The sequence below is a fragment of the Typha latifolia genome, chromosome 3 (genome assembly GCF_019914945.1).
Source record: "Typha latifolia isolate L0001 chromosome 3, TyphaL0001v2, whole genome shotgun sequence".
Classification (NCBI taxonomy): Eukaryota; Viridiplantae; Streptophyta; class Magnoliopsida; order Poales; family Typhaceae; genus Typha; species Typha latifolia.
Genome location: NC_133088.1, coordinates 15,610,544 through 15,630,225, shown reverse-complemented (window position 1 = coordinate 15,630,225; position 19,682 = coordinate 15,610,544). Strand labels below are relative to the sequence as shown.

Below are 19,682 nucleotides of genomic sequence, written 5' to 3'. Positions count from 1 at the left end.
GAATCTATTTAAGATCTCATATGTGTCCATTTTATATCAATATCTAAGTAGTCCAAATATGAGTTTACATTTTAGTATCCCTCTAATTTTGTATCCCAAATAAAAATATGAATTCTAGCATAAGTTAACCATTACGATCCGTATTGAAGCAAGCATAAACCCAAAGCCACAGGAAAATGATCCATTTTGATTAGCCAAAATTTTACGCTAAAATATATTATGTTCAACTTATATCTAAAAATGATTTTTAATTTAATAGAATCTGTAGAACAAAATTGCCTTATGCTATTAGACATTTCAGGTTTTAGGATTTTGTAGGATAACGTCTTCACTTTCTATTTCATAAACGGCCAATTTTATTTTATTTGCAGCTTTAGCCTATTTTGATCTTTCGTAGACTCTTAGCAATCAGCACACTTTCCCTTTAATTGGGAGGATTATCAAGCAGATCCGCTTTAATTAAAGCAACAGCTAAAAACTCCTCAAGTTTGATTCCAGAGGAACATGACATATCAAGAAAAGTTCTTCACACAATATGTACTATGGTATAGTATAACGTCCGAGTAACCTTCTCAACCAGGAAAGAGAAAAAAAAAAAGAAAAAGAAAAAAGACCACAGAAAGAACTGCTGATAAAAAATATTACAAAAAAGAGAAGCCTGAGACAGGAAGCAGTAATTAGTAATAACTCACAATTCACCGAATATAGAAGGAAAAAGAACACAAACACAATGATGACATAGCCGATGCTTTACTTCTGATAAAATGGCAATGTCTTGGATGGCATCTATTTAATCTAAGATTGGAACCATCTAATCAGATGGTTTTACCAACTGTACAAGTAGATATGGAGAGGCATCGATTTCTCAGTAAAGGGTGTTATACGTAAAGAAGGTAGCTGCAATAGAGGCTATACATATCAGGAGAGAAGGGAGTAGGGTGATGTTAAGAAGAAGATCTTGTCCTAAATAACCAGCCAAAGTAATCGTGGCATCTGCAATCACACGGGCCAAGGTACCGGCTTCCGTCGACAGCAATCCACCGTTGTAGGTTCCACGGGCAAGCCGGGATGACATTACTCGAGAGAGGAGGGATAGATTTACCCCTGCATGGAGTATGCAGAATGTGTGAGATAAATGAACTAGTTTAAGTTGCTGCCCTGGTACTAGTTCCAGGTTAACCAGTTGCTTGCAAGGTAATCAGATCAAAAGTATGAAATTACGATGTAAATGGAAATGGTGGTGGAAACACTGAGATGTCAAAGGACAAATAACATCTTTATCAAATCAAGTGATGCCCTTTGACAGTATCTAAAATTTTTCAAAAGCATATTTACAGAAGTATTAATTCTGGTTACAATTGAAGTACGAAATATATTTGGGTCCAATTATAGTTTTCCTACTTAAAAGTTGCTGGAAGTTCTTCAAAAGCAAAACCTTCAACGATTTCCAAATTACTAAAATGGTAACTGTTTATAAGTCGGTCATTAACTAAAAACTGTCATCTTGAGAAGTAGAGATAACATGATTTGGCTTGCTAAAGCAAAATTGGCATATCAACTAATTCTGGCCACAAACTGGAAAAGATTACACAAGTTTATGTGATGTAGGTAATAAGTACAAGAAAAGCAAGACAATCTGAAAGAAACTAAGCTAATGAAAATTTATATCAACTCAAAAAAAAAAAAAAAAAAAAAAAAAAAAAAAAAGCTAGATCCTGGGGCTTATGCTTTTATCGTATTAATAGTTGTCATATGTAAAAAGTATAAAAAGACCCGGTACATTATTCTTAGAAGGATTTTGTAGAAAAATGTTACAATGAAAAGGACTGGAGATGAAACAATTGAAGCAAAAGATTTTGGAGAAGCAAGGAATCCTAACAGGAGTGAAATGTACTCGTTATCATTCTAGTGCTCTGGTTACGAAAAAAACTCTGGAAATTATCATTTATTTATTTCATATTTTCAGTTCATCTCAGTTCTATCTCTATTATTTGTCTCTTTTAAGTCAGTAGGAATGAAAAAAATTTGTTGCTCGCAAATCTGGCAGAAAATTACCAAAACTCCACGACCAATTTTACTTTGGAATCACCCAGAATAAGTAAATGACGAATAGAAGTTTCAATTAGAATGTTACGAGCTCAAAGTTTTAAACCAAAACTTACCTTCAAGTACTTCTGCAGATACAAATGTGATAAGGGCGGAGCAGACATATTGTGGAACAGAGTAGTAGCTTGTAACATGGAAGCTTAGAATTATACCTAATAAAATCATTATTTCAGATGCCAACAAGATCTGCCTGCAAAATGTGAAACATATGAAGTTATGAAATACTGGGACAGTATAATGGTGTTCTATAAAATTTTACGTGTAAAGAAGCAGTTCTTACCTGTCCTGAAACAAGTTGGTAAGGCAGGTTCCAACAATTGCATTGACCGGAAGAACAGTTATCCCAAGGATTGCTAGAAAGATTGCCACTGTGCTAGTAGACCAATTAAAATAATACGTGGTAATGACACTTGACTCAGAAAGCAAAATTTCCATTGCATATTTGAGCATAAAATAAATTAATAGCTGGACCTGCAAAAGAAAAAGCAAATGTAAGTGACTTGAAATGCAAACAGTCCAAATAGCTCTTTAAAGAAGTAGTAACTATGACCTATTTAACTGATGTGAAGCATGAAAAGCTGTTATTGTGGTCGTAAGATTAAAGATTATTTAATTTTAGAATAGAGTAATTCAACAGGAAATGTTTTCCATTTAAAATTTTCACTGCCAAATATGCTATAATTTCAACAAAAGTCCACTGAAATTTTGAAACAATAATTATAGCCTTTTCTTTTCAAAAAATGGGTAGCAAGAATTTCATCAAGCTGCTGCACAAATTAAAACAAAAATACCAGCATAACTCTATAATATAGCTCTTTAAAGCAACCTATTTAGCTGATGTGAAGCATCAGAAGCCAAACCTTTACTGATGGTGTCAGTAGTCTATAGGCTGAAGCAATTGAAGTTGCAGGTCTATGAGATTCTTCTGAAGCTTCTTCACTATCATTACAATCTTCTCCATCTTCATCTTTTATCTCCTTTGCATTTATGAGCAAAGGTTGCCGAAGACCATCTTCCAATTCAGCATTTTCGCCATGACCTGTTTTAAGTAATAAATGTGTTCATAAATTCAGTTCATAAGAAAGTGAGCTAACTAATTTCTCATGTTTATCTATTTAATGCCATAGGCTGCTTCACATTACCACCATAGGGTCGACATTGCCAAATAATAACATTTGGCCTAAACAACAAAGTATTATTGAAGTAAATTACTAGTGTTTAATGCTAAATAGTTTATCAAAGAGAATTATGCTTTACATAGAATTGCTTCAAGATTGCCTAGATTTCAAGGAGACTGTTCTAGAGTGCTATTTTTTTATGATCCCTCTGGGAACAATCTGCCTAAATCATGTAATGCTTGTTCATACTATCTACACCATGCGTGGTAACAGGAATAAGAAGTTGCAGACTACAGGCAACAGGATTATAATGACAATATTTAAAAGTTAAATGCCTAAACTAGCTCACTAATAATTGGTAAAAGCATAGAAAAATGTAAAAGGTCATCCACTTGGGTCAGATTAGTTAAAGAACTTCCAAATAAGATCCACACCGATCAGTATGGGGACACATTAAGATATGGTTACACGAAAAAGAAAATCAATTACATTGCAGGTCCTTATGCTTCCTAGATTTCTAGATTTCTACACATTTCTAGTTTTACTTTTTAGGAGCATCAGGATCAGATATATACTTTCTTACCTTTGCTTTAAAAGATGTACCCTGGTGTGCCCTGTAACTGGAGAGGTTTTCCATGCCTCAACCATCACCACATGGGTGCAACCGTGCACGGAGACAAATCTTACAGTTGCATTCTAGGTCCATGAATGGTATTTCGTGTGGTGGTAGTTTGATTACACACTTGCTCTTAACTAAATGTTTTATGTCACAAATTAAAAAGATTCTATTGATCATAACTCCTTTCAGAACCCTTGAAAATAAACTTAAGATGCTACGATCAAGAATATCTCTTAGGACCTCTTTTGAATGAGGTTGAACTCTCTCAATATCTACCCATAACTTCATACACAACAAATCCTGAATGAGAAATACCAAGTTTCAATATATGTATGAAGCAAATAGTAACTGATTTTCAGCTTACCAGCATCAGCAGACTGTGTAAGATCATCCTTGTAGGTACTACGATCAGGCTCTTTGAATGAAACAGCCAACCAAAATAAGTACAGAAGCCAAGCCAATGACATGATCCATCCAGGTAAAGTGTTCTGATTAAATGTGAGTGTGTAAACTGTAAACTTTGTTTGTAGAAAACCAGCAAGGGCAGGACCACAGGCCATTCCAAGAGCACTTGCACTAACAAAACCCGCAGAAGCTTGTAGCCTAATTTTGAGAGGTACACAGTCGCTGATATAACGACGGTTTACAGCTCTTGCAGATCCTAGCCTGTATTCAAGGCCAATGACTATTAAATTATACATTGATGCAAAGAGCTAAACCATAAAGGAACTTTATTTTTGCATCAACTAGCAGAATTGAATGAAGAAGCATATAGTAAAGTGCATGAGATAGATAACACAATTCTTACATAGACCTCATCATATCTACATTTACAACAGCTAATTTAGTATCAAACTTTATCGTCATCATCAACTTTTTCTGTCACTATAAGGCTTGGTATGTGCAATTTGAAGTCCGTAACTATAGAGGGAAGGATCAGTGAACTTCTATTAAAATGTCAACTTGACATAAACCATATAAAGACTTGGTGCCAGGAAAGGGCCTGACATCAACAAATATAATCCACATGGGAAATAGGGATAACTACCAGCATAGCTTAAGCCCATGCAACCAGCAACCTGCAAGTTTTATACTGAAAAATAACCAAAAGAGGAAAGGAATCACTAGTTTGAGTGCATGTACAATTTTTCAGAACCAACAGTCACACCATATTAGTATAAAACCCAGTGATCAGTTGAACACTATTTATAAGGCCACTGGTCTACAAAACCATAATAATTGAAGAAAGAGGCCTACAGTTAATTTTAATCTTTCTGCTGTTGGTTTCACTAGAAATGTGGGTAAATGTTTAAATGCAGATTTAATTCATTCACCAAATATGTAGCCTAGACAGGTGCAACCTTAAATCACCATGATAACAAACTTTTAATTGATGCATTCTGTTTATCATTGATATGCTCAGAGTCAACTGTGTCAAATTTCTCTTGGTATATTCAACTGCATAAGCTATATGTTACAATTACCACTCCTCTATAATTTGCATTTTGCAGTACCTCAAACTAAGAGATCCTATTTGTATGAATAAAGAAAACAACCTTCTTCCTCAAAATTAACAGTTCTTTCTGTGAAGGGGGCAGTCAGGCAGCAATTCAATGAAGAGAGTAAAAAATGATATTTCTATTCTTATCCAGACAGAGAAGAATTGCTTACCCACATAAAAGTCGCCCTACTAGAAGAACTGGTAATGAATTGAGATCATATGCCAAGGCATATAGTGTGTTTCCAAAAAAGAGCATAATGCTGCTAAATACAAGAGGTCTGAAGTATGACTTATTTGACCATGCACTAAAATAGACCGAGGAGAACACTTGTGCGACAGCCATCGACCCAATAATTACACCACAAACTGTTGGTGCAGCTCCAAGACTCACTGAGTAGTCATCTGCCGTTGGGACGATAATATATGTGTTGACCATATAAAGGAATGTGTTTACTAAGTTTAGCAGAAGAGATATAAAATGGTAATTCTGATCATCAACAAGATCCCCTGCTGCACTAGGTGTATCTTCCTGAATGATAAGTGCATGCTTTCCTAAGAATTGCAGGAAATTTGTTGAACATGTTAGTTTGTCTATTGAAGCATTTATTTGGTCTATGACAGGGTCCTGCATGCCAGAAAGATATTGTCAACAATAAGATCCTTGAACATAAACAAATACTATGTCATGGAGTAAGTAGCAAAACTTCACCAGGAAAGGAGAAACAAAATAAAACCTTCAGAACTATAGAGGGATGATCATAGATGGATAACTGGCTTCCTTGACAATCCTGAAGATCTGCAAGATTGCGAGACAAGGCACCTACAACAGCACCAACTCCCTGCATATTCAAAAAGAAGTTGAAAAAACTTTAAATAAAAAAAATATGGCAACCATGAAAACAGATATGTCCACAGTACAAGGTACAATGTTATCAAGATACAGTGTTACCGAGATACAGTGTACCATAGAATATACAACAACATGATAAAAGAAAGAGGACTATTATAAGGAGCCTATTTATGTCGAGGAAGGGTGTTGAGTGAGGAGAAATACCACTTGCTTGAAGACTTGCTGCAGCTGAGAATAAGGATGATTTGCACGAGTAGTGACATAGTAATCTGTGAACTTATAGCCAAAGCGCTTATCAAACTTCTTCAGTATCTTTCTAATACCAGTTGCATTCATATCAAGAAACCTAAGAAGCTTCAGGAGATCTTGCCCTATAATCCTGTAAGCTTCTCTAAGTTCACATATTTGGCCTATATCTGGCTGCTGCAGAAGAATGCTACGCTGTTCTCCCAAGTTCTGGATTCTGCTTGCAAGAAGCCCTTGTTGTTCCAACAGAAAAAGGACGATCTTTTCAATCTGCAGAGAAACAGATAAAAGGAAATTTGTATATGTTCCTTATGATAGAGCTAATATCATACCAACAAAGGAACAATGATAGTCACTTCATGGTTCCATATCAGGTCTACAGATCTTCCCCTCTAGCTTAAAGGGTAAATGACTGTCGCATAAGATATTAAAGGAGTTCTCCATTTTAGTCATGCTACTCTAATTGTATGCAATATGTCCACATCAATCTTTAATTCTTTTAATGCATTGAATTACGTCTACAAAAATAGACCATGTACACCCATACACTCCTTTTTTTGACAAATGGCAAAAGCCCTGTTTCATTGAAACAATTAAACACAGCATTCCAATACGCCTATATACTTTGCCCCTTTGTTCTCTTCTATTTGCTATCCTCGGTTTATTACAGCTAAATTTGTTCTCAGATCTAGGCAATTTCCCCCTAATTTCCTTCCCAGGTTAATCTCATCTCACAGTTTCTCAAACCTGAAAAGAAGGCGGTCCTCTAATTGATTGTCTTCATATCCCACATCATTTGCATAATATGCACTCATTAAAGTTTTGCTACAACCAAAAAGAACAAAAAATTGGTTTAAACGTTTTTTACTTTACCTCTATGAAAATGTGCTGAGCATAAAATATTAATTATACCTGGTCATCAAGCATCCATGAGAACTCTTTAAGAACTTGCTGCAGGTCTTTTCCGCCCACCTGAGTCTGCTGAACATATTGCTTTACCTTTTTCTTCATTAACTTGTAATTGATGTAATATCTAAGAATAGAAAGATATTAACATTAAGACATGCACATGAACTAAAATCAAAGCAGCAAAAGGTCAAAGTTTGTTTGGAACTATAAAGTTTAACTTGAAAAGAGCCACCATAATTAAACCAAATAAGAAAATTTTGCTACAGAGGACAAAGCCAAGAGTATATGCTTTTTGTGCACTTGAAGATGACAACTTTAATATGTCTGGATATAGGTAATCTCCTACATAGTTGCAACAAGAGTAGGAGTAAATTTAATAAGAACTCTACTCTAATCAAAATTCACATGTAGATTAACAAAATGAAAAATCAAATATTCTAGAAAGTTGAAGGGATTAAAAAAAAGTGTTTCTGCAATTGGAAGGAAAAACATCAGAATATTTATTGCAGCAAAGAAAATGACAGAAACTGCAATGAACAAGGTTCAATAATAAGCTATGATCAATTGGAAAGCATATTAAGTAGATGATAGCACCAGTTAGCTATTTTGTAAATGATAGCACCAGTTAGCTGATAATTGAAACTTACAGATATTCTAACAATTTCTCCTAAAGTTTTATGGAATTAACTATTGGGTGATGATATATCTTTCTAAGGTAATGTTGGAATTTATTTTAAGAACCTTTAGTCAATAAAATGAGAAGGAATTGGAAACTTATAGTTGAGTAATAAGGTAGAAAGGCATACCCTTTCCACTCTTCGACTTGATCTGCCATCAGCCTCTTTCCAAAGTTAACCATGTTGATGTCAAATAAGTTAACCTACAGCATAAGTCAGTTCAATTGTAAGATCAGAGGCAATCACTTTTAGCAGTTATATGTATAAACTAAAAGGATATGATGTGTGCTCTAGGATCTTCTATACTCCAACTGAAAGATTGAAATAAATACTGGTTGTCTGACATCACTGTTTCATTCTGTTTCTTTCTTTCACTCTTCGTTGAAAAGTGATGCAAAGAAAAGTAAAAAAGAATATAATGGAGTAAAGAAGTAATGAAACAATTTATACATCATCACCAGATATGACAACTTTTTCATACATAAAATAAGAGAGCATATTTCATACAATTCTATACAAAGATATGATGGCCCTCTCTTGTTCCTTTTTTTTTAAACTTTCTAGTGAACAGGTCAATGTGCTTCCATGAAATGCAAATACTGTTGAAATTGATGTACCATTCTACTTGCAACATTATGCTCAACCCAAATTCAATGGTGATCTATTATGAGGCTGACATCCAATAAGCCCGTAACTTAGAGAATAAGCTGAAATTTCAATGTGGTCCGATAATAAATTTACACGAATGACTTCAATAAGAATCCTGACTAGTTGATAAAGTAAAATATATTAGAAGCCTTGCTGCATACATTAGTATCAGCTTTCTATGCATTTGTCTTTTGAACCATCTTTCACGGGAATCACCTAAATTAACTGAAACAACTTACGTCCATCATCAGCAATACAATAAGGCAAAAGTGCAAATGATGCTTCTTTATAAGGAAACTCATGATCATAAGTACTAGAGACAGTAAGTTTCATCTCCATCCATCAAATTACCACAATTCTTAAAAAAAGAATATGTTCAATTGTAGCTGTGATCTAGTATTATACTTCCTAGCAAGTATGCCTATCAAAAGAATATTGTATCCATTTTGATGTTCGCTGCAGTTGCAAGTTAGTATGCAACACCAGTTTATTTTATAAGCTAAGATGGCTGATAGACCACAAGGACTGATGTTCAGGGAAAGAACACTTTCTAATTATTTAAAATAGTGTTACCATGAGTCCTTTAATGACCTTAGGAACCAAGCAGCCGCCTAAATCATATTTTCACAATTATAGCCCAGTATAGTAGTAGAGAGAAAGAAAGAAAAATGTTGTGTCAACTAGGTCCAAAACTACAGACTACATATATTTTCACAATTACAACCAACTTATTAAGATGAAATGTGGAATTCTTTTGATGATTTATTATACTTTCTTATTCCTTCACCATTAGTATTATTTCAATGACAGTATTCAGTACCTTATCTCATTGATAAATAGGCAAATCAAATGACTAAGTTTTTCCTTCCTAAAAGTTTTCTTTTCCAACCTTTAGGAAGGAAATATTACGCAGTTATGTCTTACAATCTGGATTGAAGTATGATTCTTTGGGATTCAGTAACTCATGGAGAATGGACATATTGCAGTCTTTAATAGATGAATGGGTCCACTGATTAATTGTTTAATGATACGCATCTGGACGAGCAGATGTCTGATATTTCCTACAAAGCAAAACGCTTAGTAGACTGCTGCAGGTCTATGTTTCAAGGGTGAGAATGTCAATAAACCAAAGTGTAGTATTCAAGATCTATAGATTGCAGAAACAATACCCAAGATAGTAGTACTAAGTAAACCAAAGAGTAGCACGCAAGATTTGATCTGGTACATATGACAGTGCACATGTCCTGCATTTGTTGTACGTTTTCTGGTGGGAAGTCATACAGAGCCAGATGCTTTTTGTTATAATAAACTAGAAGCTTTCTTATCTTGTTTGCATTAAAGTAATAAGGAGTATCCATACCCCAACTAGTAAAGATGCTTAAGGCACTTAAATGTTATAATCAATGAGGTGGACAAAGTATTATACTAAAATTACGCCTCCTACTGTCTTATTTTACAATCTAAAACGACCTAAGTTTGATCGTCTTTCTTGATTGATATTTAGCTCGAAAGGTGAGACAAGATTTGATTACGACATCCTTATATAATAAGAATAGTCAAATCCACTATGTACCATTATATCATTGTCTTGTCTTCCACTTGTCAAATTTTTTACATTCATGTTCTTATCATGATATAGTGACTAGTGAGAACTAAGAAGTATACGCCTATCTGAATTTAGCAAAAGTATATGCCTATTTCTAGGAGATAAGAACCCAAATGGTCAAGAGTGATCCAGAACCACTTAATAATAAAATAACCCTCAAGTTGAGACATGATATCATCTACTATTAAAGATCACCACAAACGGAAATGGTATATTATGATTTCTACTCCTAAATAACAACTACAAACGTTTTTATGAGAATTTCATTCTAATATAACTCATATCGAACAACAACAAAAGATGCCACACAGCTACCCGTTCAAAAGCAAACGTGTAATTTTGGAAGAGATAAAAATACCCCAGTATAACAACATATCACAACATTGTAAAAATAAATTCATAAGTATATACACATAAGATACTAGAGAGTGAGAGAGGCAAAGAGATCTGAAAGAAGAAAGACAGAGGGACAGGTGTTGAAATTTTCTAAGCAAAGGAAGATTCGACACAACAATAAGCAAACTAGAGAAACACATCGTGAATGCGAGCAACCCCCAACATTTCTATACCCAACAAGAATAATAAATGTTGGTTGAATTACAAGCTCAACAGAGTGCCTTAAAAATATTACTATTCGCGCGCATCACAGGCATGGTAGATCCCATTTAGGGTGAAACGAAGTAAAAAACTCGACTCTAAAAAACTTCATTATTCGTGATTTTTAATGTGAGCATAGATCTAAGTAACTACAAATTCCTACATCAAACATAGAAAATGCCAAGTCTATTCCCACATTTAGGGAGATCCGGCAACACTAACAAAAATAAGAGGCATTACCGTGCGAGGAGCGTGTTCTCGAATTCCTCTTCGGCAAACCCAAGTAAGTATCTTTAGATGACCATCAACAAACCCGAGACCGCTGAATTCGTGGCGAGACCTTGAAAGCTATGAAGGAAAAAAAAAAAAGGTGGGGGTTTTATGCTAGTATAAGCTAAGATAGCAAAGGAAAGAGAAAAATGTAGAAAACGAAAAATTTCGCTCTTTAACGAACTCTCGAAATCAACGGCGATGAGAGAGAAGAAAAAAGAAGCCGTACAGGCGAGCCGGTTCGGTTCGGTTCACGATACGGTACGCAGACGTGCGATTCCTTCGCTCGTGATGTGCTACGAGTCGACTCTATATATAGGGTTGCGGGGGAAGGGGGGGAGGGAGGAGCGAGCAGAGACCTCGACGTCAATCGTAGGAGGATTTTCAAAAAAGTCCTCTCTTCGTATAGTTTTTATTATCGCATTGTATTAAATACGTAGGAGCTATCTCAGCCGTCCATTTTGAGATAAAATAGTAGTCTAGTAGAATGGGAGGGGCAAAGAAACAAGGGGCCAGAACGAAAATAAGGTAGAATAACCTACCGAAATTTTCCTAATTCTAATGATTATGGAAGGGTCGGTATCGTATAAGGAATATGTCGAAGAATTATTCCGGGGAGATCCAAAGCGGACTGCCTTTCGGCACTACTGTCGATGTGCGAACGATCGGACGGTCGTGAGTAATACCTATTACATCACGGTAGTGATCTAATCTCAGGTATATATTTTTTAAAACATATGTTATCTGTATAGATATTCTACTGAGTAATCTTCAAGCTAAGTTTAAATAATTTGATAAAAAATAAATAAAATTATTCTTAAAAGGTATTTTATCTTTTTAAATTTATTTAAATTTTAATGATTGATTAACTCTAAAGTATATTCATTATAAGAGTTTTATACTAATTTTATAGAGACATGCGAATAAATAAAAGGAATTTTTTACATAGCCTAAAGAAAATCATACATTAATAAGAGAGTTGATAAGATTGGCCACGCTCCACACCTGATGACCTGGAGAGGGGAGAAGAGATGGGAAATGTGACCACTTAGACGTTAATTTAAATTTTTTAATGATGGGCTAATATTTCCGGTGGGGCCCGGACTTGTGGCTCCCGGAAGGAAGGAAAGAAGGAAAGCCTTGGTTGCTGTGGACCCGTTACGTATGGTAACTGGTAGGCCACGAGAGAAAGACAAATCACAAATTATTTGTTCGGGTTGCTTTCTCGCTTTGTAGGTGCACTGCATCACATGTCAAGTGTCAGACAACACTTATATTAAAAATAAAAAAAAACTAAATAGATTAGAGCATGAAATCTATATCAAGATATCCGGGTTAATAATTTTGACACCCCTAAACTATACCTAATTTTCACAAAGACCCCTAAATTTTTTAAAGTTACAATATCACTCCTAAACTTTAGAGCAAAGTGAACTAGGTAATGACCAACTATACCCCAAATTAATATATCAGAATATTATTAATTAAAAAAAGTAAATTAAAATTGTAAAGCCCTCTTCTCTCTCCCGTCTCCTAACTTATTATCGGGTGGCGCGTGAGTAAGAAGGCAACAATAGCAACAGTGCGTGAACGAGAGTATGACGATAGCAAGCTCGCCGCGGCCTCCCATCCCACGCGTTGCGGTAGCTCGAAAAAGGAGAGAATATCGGGAAGAAGAGAGGGAGAGGATAGGGTGGTGACGGTGAGGAGTAGAGGGAAAAGATTGAATATAATAATAAGAAAAGTTAAAATTTTATTAGAATAATTTTTTATTCTAATTTAATTAATGGGTTGTGTAAATATTACGAGAGCATTTAAGTCATTTAGAATTAATTATATCTATAACTACCATGTAAGCTGACTCGCCCAATTTTTCCGACAGTAAACTAACGAAATGGTGGCATTAAAATTTTTAAAGCATTTAGGAGTGATATTATGATTAAAAATTTTAAGGAGTATTCCTGAAAATTGGGTATAGTTGTTTTTTTTTTTTTTAATCTCACACTTAGTAATTTTTCTAACTATTTTTAATTTTCTATATAAAGTACTAATTTATATTTATTTAACTGGTCTCTCTCATATAACCAAAAAAAAAAAAATCATCGTATCAAGCAATCAAGGTGGTAGGTAGTTCATAGAAGGGCAATTAGGCTGCGCAAAGCGCCATGATGGACATAATAGAGTAATTAACATTCATTTGAGTGCGACAGAAGAGGTGGGCCCGAGTGCAGTGCCTTTATTTTTTAACTATTGGCTCCTAGTGTATTAGTATAATAATAACAGGCTCACGTGATTTTATTGCCCAATATTCTCGCCATATTTAGGTCAGATGTTCCATCGACTATCCAACTGTGACGGCCTTCTCTTATTATAGACTACTTTATACGAGTTCTTTTTTTATACGAGGCTTGTCGAGAAGGGGAAAAAATCAGTCGACGTACTTACAACAAAAACTCCATTCAAATTCATTAGTTTTTCTTCTTCTTCCTTAAAGAAGGCAGTCCGTCCTGTTTCATTCAAACAATTAAGCAGTTAATTGGCCGAACATTACTTGCAGTGGAATAAATGCTGAATCATCTACAGAAGACTGCACTAGATATGGCAGAAGGAAAATGTGCGCTAAAAGTTGTACGACTGATGTGCCTCCTCATTTATGAGATTGAGAACATGGAAGAGAAAAAGACTGCCATCTAAAAGCCAAATGAATGAAAGATGCCCCGAAATAGGCAACCAACCTACTACAAAAATTATTGTTTGGAGCTCACAAAGCAATGTCAGCTGCGAAAAATTATTTATCGATCTTAGTATCTCTATGACGTGTAATCGAAGCTATTAAATGTGCACGACTAATATGTTAATACATATATGATAATTGATCGAACTGATTTACACATATCACCTAGATATTAATCGTGCTCGTTAGTACAATCATCACTTTAATAGCTACACAAACCTTCTTTTTTTTTTAAAGTAAGAAGCTTGATGATGTCTCAATTAAATCAATTCAGAAATATAAATATAACATGCCCCATTTAAGTGCTTTTCAGTCGACAACTTTAAGGAAAAATATTTAAGTTTTATTATTTCTAAAAATAAAATTTTATTATATTTCAACTCTCTAAAATCTCTGCATATATTTATTAGTATCCATGGATAATATCAAATGAGTGTTAAACCATCAACAGTCACTTTCTTTCTTCCTTCTAAAGCGAGGGTTAAATGATCCTCCTCGCCATATCTAAATGAAAAGGTGTAGTAGAAAACATGCAACACGAGCCTCGGACATGCGGAAAAGTACAAAGGTTGGAAAATTAGGAATTTTGTCTAGTTTACAGTTAGAACCAAATTTGTGGTCTTACAATCTCGTCAAAGCACACGGATACATTTGTTGTAAGTTTGATCGGAGATAATTAACTTCTCCTTAATTACAATATGCATTGATGTATTAACTTTTGTTAAAGACTGTTGGTAACTAAGCCACTACAGTTACTTAGTAGGGTCTTAATAGCTCGTGACAAAGATCGTAAGTTTGATTATTTTAAAACGCTGTTATTAATATTTAAAAATTCCTTTATCACAAAGTTCGAGCTCATTTTTTTTTAAAAATAATTGACTCAATTCTCTAACATAATATATGAAAAAGGGCTACTATTTTTATAATGTCGATAATCATAATTATGTGTTCATGGTAGAGCCTCATTTCACCCACACACAGAAAATTCCAAAATTATAGGCATTAAAGTAAGAAGTTTGTATTATTTTGCAAAATTTATCTATCAATTTTATTATTTCACAATTAAGAAGAAAACCACAAGAATTAATTAAACTCAATTCTTATGTGCAAGTCTTCTCTCTCGTATTAATTTAACGTCTCGCTTGCAAGTTGCAATGGCAAAATACTTAGTATATTATTACTTTATGTTTTCAAAAGATATAATATACAAAAATTTGATATAACTTAAATGACAAATCTATTATACAACAATTCCAAAATAGGAGGACTCTGTCGCGTAAAATTATGAATCGTTATTAATAATTAAAATTTTTTAATAAAAATTAGATTATCTTTTTACTTATTTTTTCCAAAGTTTGTATGTTTCTAGATGTTCATATTTAGCCTCCTCATCCCAAAACTTTGGCTCCGGCATTGACTCACGAGGATATATTTCATATATCTTTCAGATTTTACACATATTGTCTCTTTTCTTATAAATCCAACATACAAATATTACAATTGAAGTAGGAGAAAGGTGGATTCAATAAACTTGTATATGTAGCATACGTTATGTAACAGTGTAACACTAGCTGCTCATTATATCTTGATTAGGAGAAAGCATTAATGTTTAAAAAAATACTTGCAGCTCCATGGTTTCGCAAGTTAATTCATAAACATCTTTGATGATCAAATGGAAAGAAGAAAAAAAGTCTTGATTAATTATATTGATGTCTGAGATCACAAGGTAGGAAGAGAAAATTAGAGCCAAAGTTTAAGGCTTGCTTTAAAAGAATGTCGGTTCTATTCTTTATCTTAATCTGTGTATCAAACTATATTTATAATATCTAAATATTAATAAAATATTTTTACCTACAAGCTTTCTCTTAATATTTTTTTTTTTATAAAAAAAACACCATATGTCATAGACGACCAAATAACTCAATCACAATCACAATCACAATCACAATCACAATCTATGAATATAAGAAAAGAACATATACTAGATTGGGAGGCTATAAGGTTGTGTGGCCCTCGTGACTATAAGTTAATTAAAAATACAAGAAATTCTCTATTCATGGTACCCTATATTTCGGTAATTTTATAATTATCATTCTGGCTTTGAATTACTTTTAATTCACTATTATTTTGCTAATCATCTTATCGCTCAGACTCTATAATCTAACTCAGCACGAAGCAAATTCACTTAAAATTATCCTTGATAAACATAAGAAAAGAAGATCTTCTCATATTATTTCGTTCAAAACTTTTCAGTTAATTTACTTTCTATACCACAATCTCCATTTTGTCATGTAGTTCTTCCACTCACTTTTTATCTTCTCCACAAGTCGAGGTATCCTTGGCCTTTAACCTCGATAAAGTAGGAATATCCGATTCCCAAAAGGCATATACGGATAAATATTCTTCGATCCCTAGCATTATTCTCACGTTTTAATCCCATTCTGACTTTCTACAGCCCTCGACGAAGAAAAAGGTAATTAGCAAAGGCCAAAGAACCCTCATGGCCTTATCTATTCGTTCCTCCTTGGGTTAATGATCACATATAATAGTAGTGGCCAAGATCCTGGATAACTTTTTTGGGACTTTTATATGTATATATATATATATATGTGGACTAGAATAACAAACAAACAAATGGACAAGGCTGCAGGATGTAGTATTTGTTAGGTGTCATCGTTTCTCTCTTTTTCTGGACTTCAAAAAGGAATCATAACACCACTTCCTACTTGTATGTGTATATCACTGCAAGGATGGGGATCCTAATATGTGGACTCGCATGTTAGGTCCTGATCGGATGCTGACCGTTCGATGGGGTTGATTGGGATAGATGGTGTGTGTAACTGTGTATGATGTTTAGTAGTGTGGTTGCTTGTTGAATACTTTTGTAGGAAAATCATATAATATAATAGTGGATTTTTAAGAATTTTTCTAAAAAGTGACTTCTTTACCTATCGAAAATAATTTCACTTTTTCTTTTTAACTTTTCTAACAATCAAATACACTTATTAACGGTATTGAAAATTTTAATATTATTATTAGCCCACAATGCAACATTATGAAGCCAAAATGGGCCATAATTGTCAATAAATGGGCCGCCATTTTTATACAAGTTCAGATATTGGGCCGAAGCCTTTTTATAGAGGAGAAGGGCAAGTGGGATTAAAGGGCCTCAACCACGTACACGTACATCATGAATGGTTCTAGATTTCATATTTAAAACTTGTAGTTCTTGCCTGATACCCTTCAAAATTCTTTTAAATCATTCCATGTTATTGAGAATAAAGCATTTTTCTCTTTTTTTTATTTTATATAGTTAACTTAATGAAATTGTAATGGTTACTTATGTTTAAAAAATATCTATGTAAAAGGTAAAACCACACGATAAATTTTTTAGAAGTGCATACGACGTAAAAAAAATTCTAAATTATTTATTTCACCCCGAAAGCGAGTTATATTTCTTTTAATATTTATAATAGATAGAGTTAAATACCCATGCTAAACTACGGCGTATTTGTCCAAAAGTTTTTTAAGTTTTCACGCATCAAAGTTGAAAATAACCTCAATTTGGACGACTTCATGCATACTTAAAATAAGTTCCACGTACGCCAAGGGGATAACGACGACGAGTCACCTAATTAAGCAATTATTATATTATCCGAGTTTTCTCTCACTTTCACAAGGTGTAATTTTTGACAAAAGTGAAGGTAAGAATCTATACTGTACTAATATTTAATCATTAGGTGCTGCTAAAATTTAAATGGATTTCAAAGAGTAAAATGATTCTGTTGGTCGATGATGGTGGCCTTTTATCATAAAGAAGATATTTAAAAGACTTATTGGCATATTCAAATTTAAACACCTAGATAGGTCAATAGTCTCCATTAAATTCCCAACAATTAAGTCTAACTTGCAAGTTTTACTCAGATCTATGGTAAACCGGTGCAATGAAAGGGGTATATAAGATAACTCGACTACTTTTTTTCACCTTTTGCTGTACATGTCATACGTAGCATTACACAAATCTGTCCAAGATGTCATAAATACGTGTGTATTATGAGTTCATTTCCAACTTATAGCCATAAAATGGAATAGCATAATTTACATAGTATATCACCAGTTCACTTCTAATTTAACTAGAAAACAGTAGAAAGAGCGTTTAGAAGAGTTTACGTAGTAAAACAGTCCGTGTGCTGCAAAAAATAGTTTAGATAGTTTATTTTGTTGACTCATAGAAGATGATAATTTATATTTATATTCTAATATATTTGTAATTATCTATCAAGTTAATGTTCTCATCCATCTTTGATGAAATCCACAAGAACACTAATGAAACTCACACGATTCCACAAAAACCTACAAAAAATATAAGCCTTTTTTATTACTTAATTGTTTCATTATCGCCCTCAAATATCTACAGCAATAACAAATAATCTAAACCTAAACCCCTCTCCTTCTCTCTCCAACTCTACTTGACGCACTGTCTACTCTACTTGAGTTTGGTTGGTGTAATCTTGATGACGAGGCCCGGGAACACGTCGTCGGGGTCGTGGATGTGAGGGTTCTCCTCGACGATGTACGGGTCGCCGCACTTGTCGCTAATGGTGTGCAGCGTCTCCCCCTCGCCCACCACGTAGATCTCGTCGCAGGGTCGCTCGCCGAACCTCCCGCCGCGCACGACGTCGAGCTCGGACGAGGAGGAGGAGGAGGAGGAGTTGGCCACCGAGCCGGACCGCAACGAGCTCACGAGGAGGAAAGCGATCAAGGCCAGAGCGCACGACCACGAGGCCATGTCTGCGATGGAGATGGCAGCGGCCACGAGCCCATCTCTGTGCCTTGCCATGGCGTAGTTAAAGATTGGTTTCCTGGAGAGAGGAAGGGATCAGTTGGATGTCTGATGTGTCGATGGTTATGGAGTTATGGGGGCATGGAATGGGGGATATGGGTGGTTAGTTTTCATTTGCGTGGATTAAGTGGGTTTTGAGGACTTGTGATACACGCTTTATTGTATGGAATTTTAATGGACTTTGGAGGCCAAGGTTTAGGGCTCGGTTTGAGGTCAGCTATGATGCTCGACTGACTCTTTCAAATTTGGAGGGCGAGAGTGATGTAATCCCTGAATCATGGATGATGTGAGAATGTATTAGTGGTAACAACCGTTTTATTCCTAAGTATCTATATATATATATATATATATATATATATATATATATTTTTTTTTTTTTTTTTTTTCTAATGGAATATCAGTCAGTAGGCTAATTATAAGCTAGACGTCAAAACTAACCTTATTCAAGTCACTAGTACGCTTAATTCTTGTACATGTTTCTTTTTTTTTTCTAATGGCAAGCTCAACTCAGTAACCTTCTATTACAGTGTGGTATATCTTTATTACTAAGTTGCGACCTATTGAAACTTCATCTAGTGTATAATTTGGGGTGACTTTTGCAATTTAATTATATCTCATTTTTTTTAATTTGTAATAATGAACTTTAGTTTATATCGCATATGTAAATTACATGCACATCATTATAGCAAATATATATATATATATATATATATATATATATATATATATATATATATATATATATATATATATATATATATATTACTTATAAAAAATATAAATGCAATTAAGTTGCAAGAGCCCCTCTTTAACTATTTTTTTAAGTTTCACCATAGGAAAGCAATGTGAAATCCATGTGTTGGCAAATCAATGTGAAGATATGATTACGTGCACTGGTGAGTTAATTAAGGTTTTTAATAAGAGGGTCGTGCTACCATTATATCCTAATTGACTAGCG

At 34.3% G+C, this 19,682-nt stretch overlaps 2 protein-coding genes across 2 annotated transcripts; both read right to left on the bottom strand.

Moving 5' to 3' along the window:
* Positions 1-731: 731 nt before the first annotated feature.
* Positions 732-11,539, bottom strand: LOC140785093 (SPX domain-containing membrane protein OsI_17046-like). The gene is made up of 12 exons (XM_073132824.1): positions 11,377-11,539; positions 11,118-11,225; positions 8,156-8,229; positions 7,353-7,473; positions 6,399-6,710; positions 6,079-6,183; positions 5,515-5,969; positions 4,208-4,509; positions 2,967-3,145; positions 2,387-2,577; positions 2,163-2,296; positions 732-1,104 (listed from the first exon to the last, which is right to left on the bottom strand). Exons 3-12 carry the CDS (start codon positions 8,206-8,208, stop codon positions 866-868), a joined length of 2,091 nt encoding a protein of 696 aa, XP_072988925.1. The 5' UTR covers positions 8,209-8,229; positions 11,118-11,225; positions 11,377-11,539; the 3' UTR covers positions 732-865.
* Positions 11,540-18,367: 6,828 nt separating this feature from the next.
* On the bottom strand, positions 18,368-18,721 carry LOC140784028 (uncharacterized). The gene has a single exon (XM_073131204.1). It carries the CDS (start codon positions 18,719-18,721, stop codon positions 18,368-18,370), a length of 354 nt encoding a protein of 117 aa, XP_072987305.1.
* Positions 18,722-19,682: the final 961 nt, after the last annotated feature.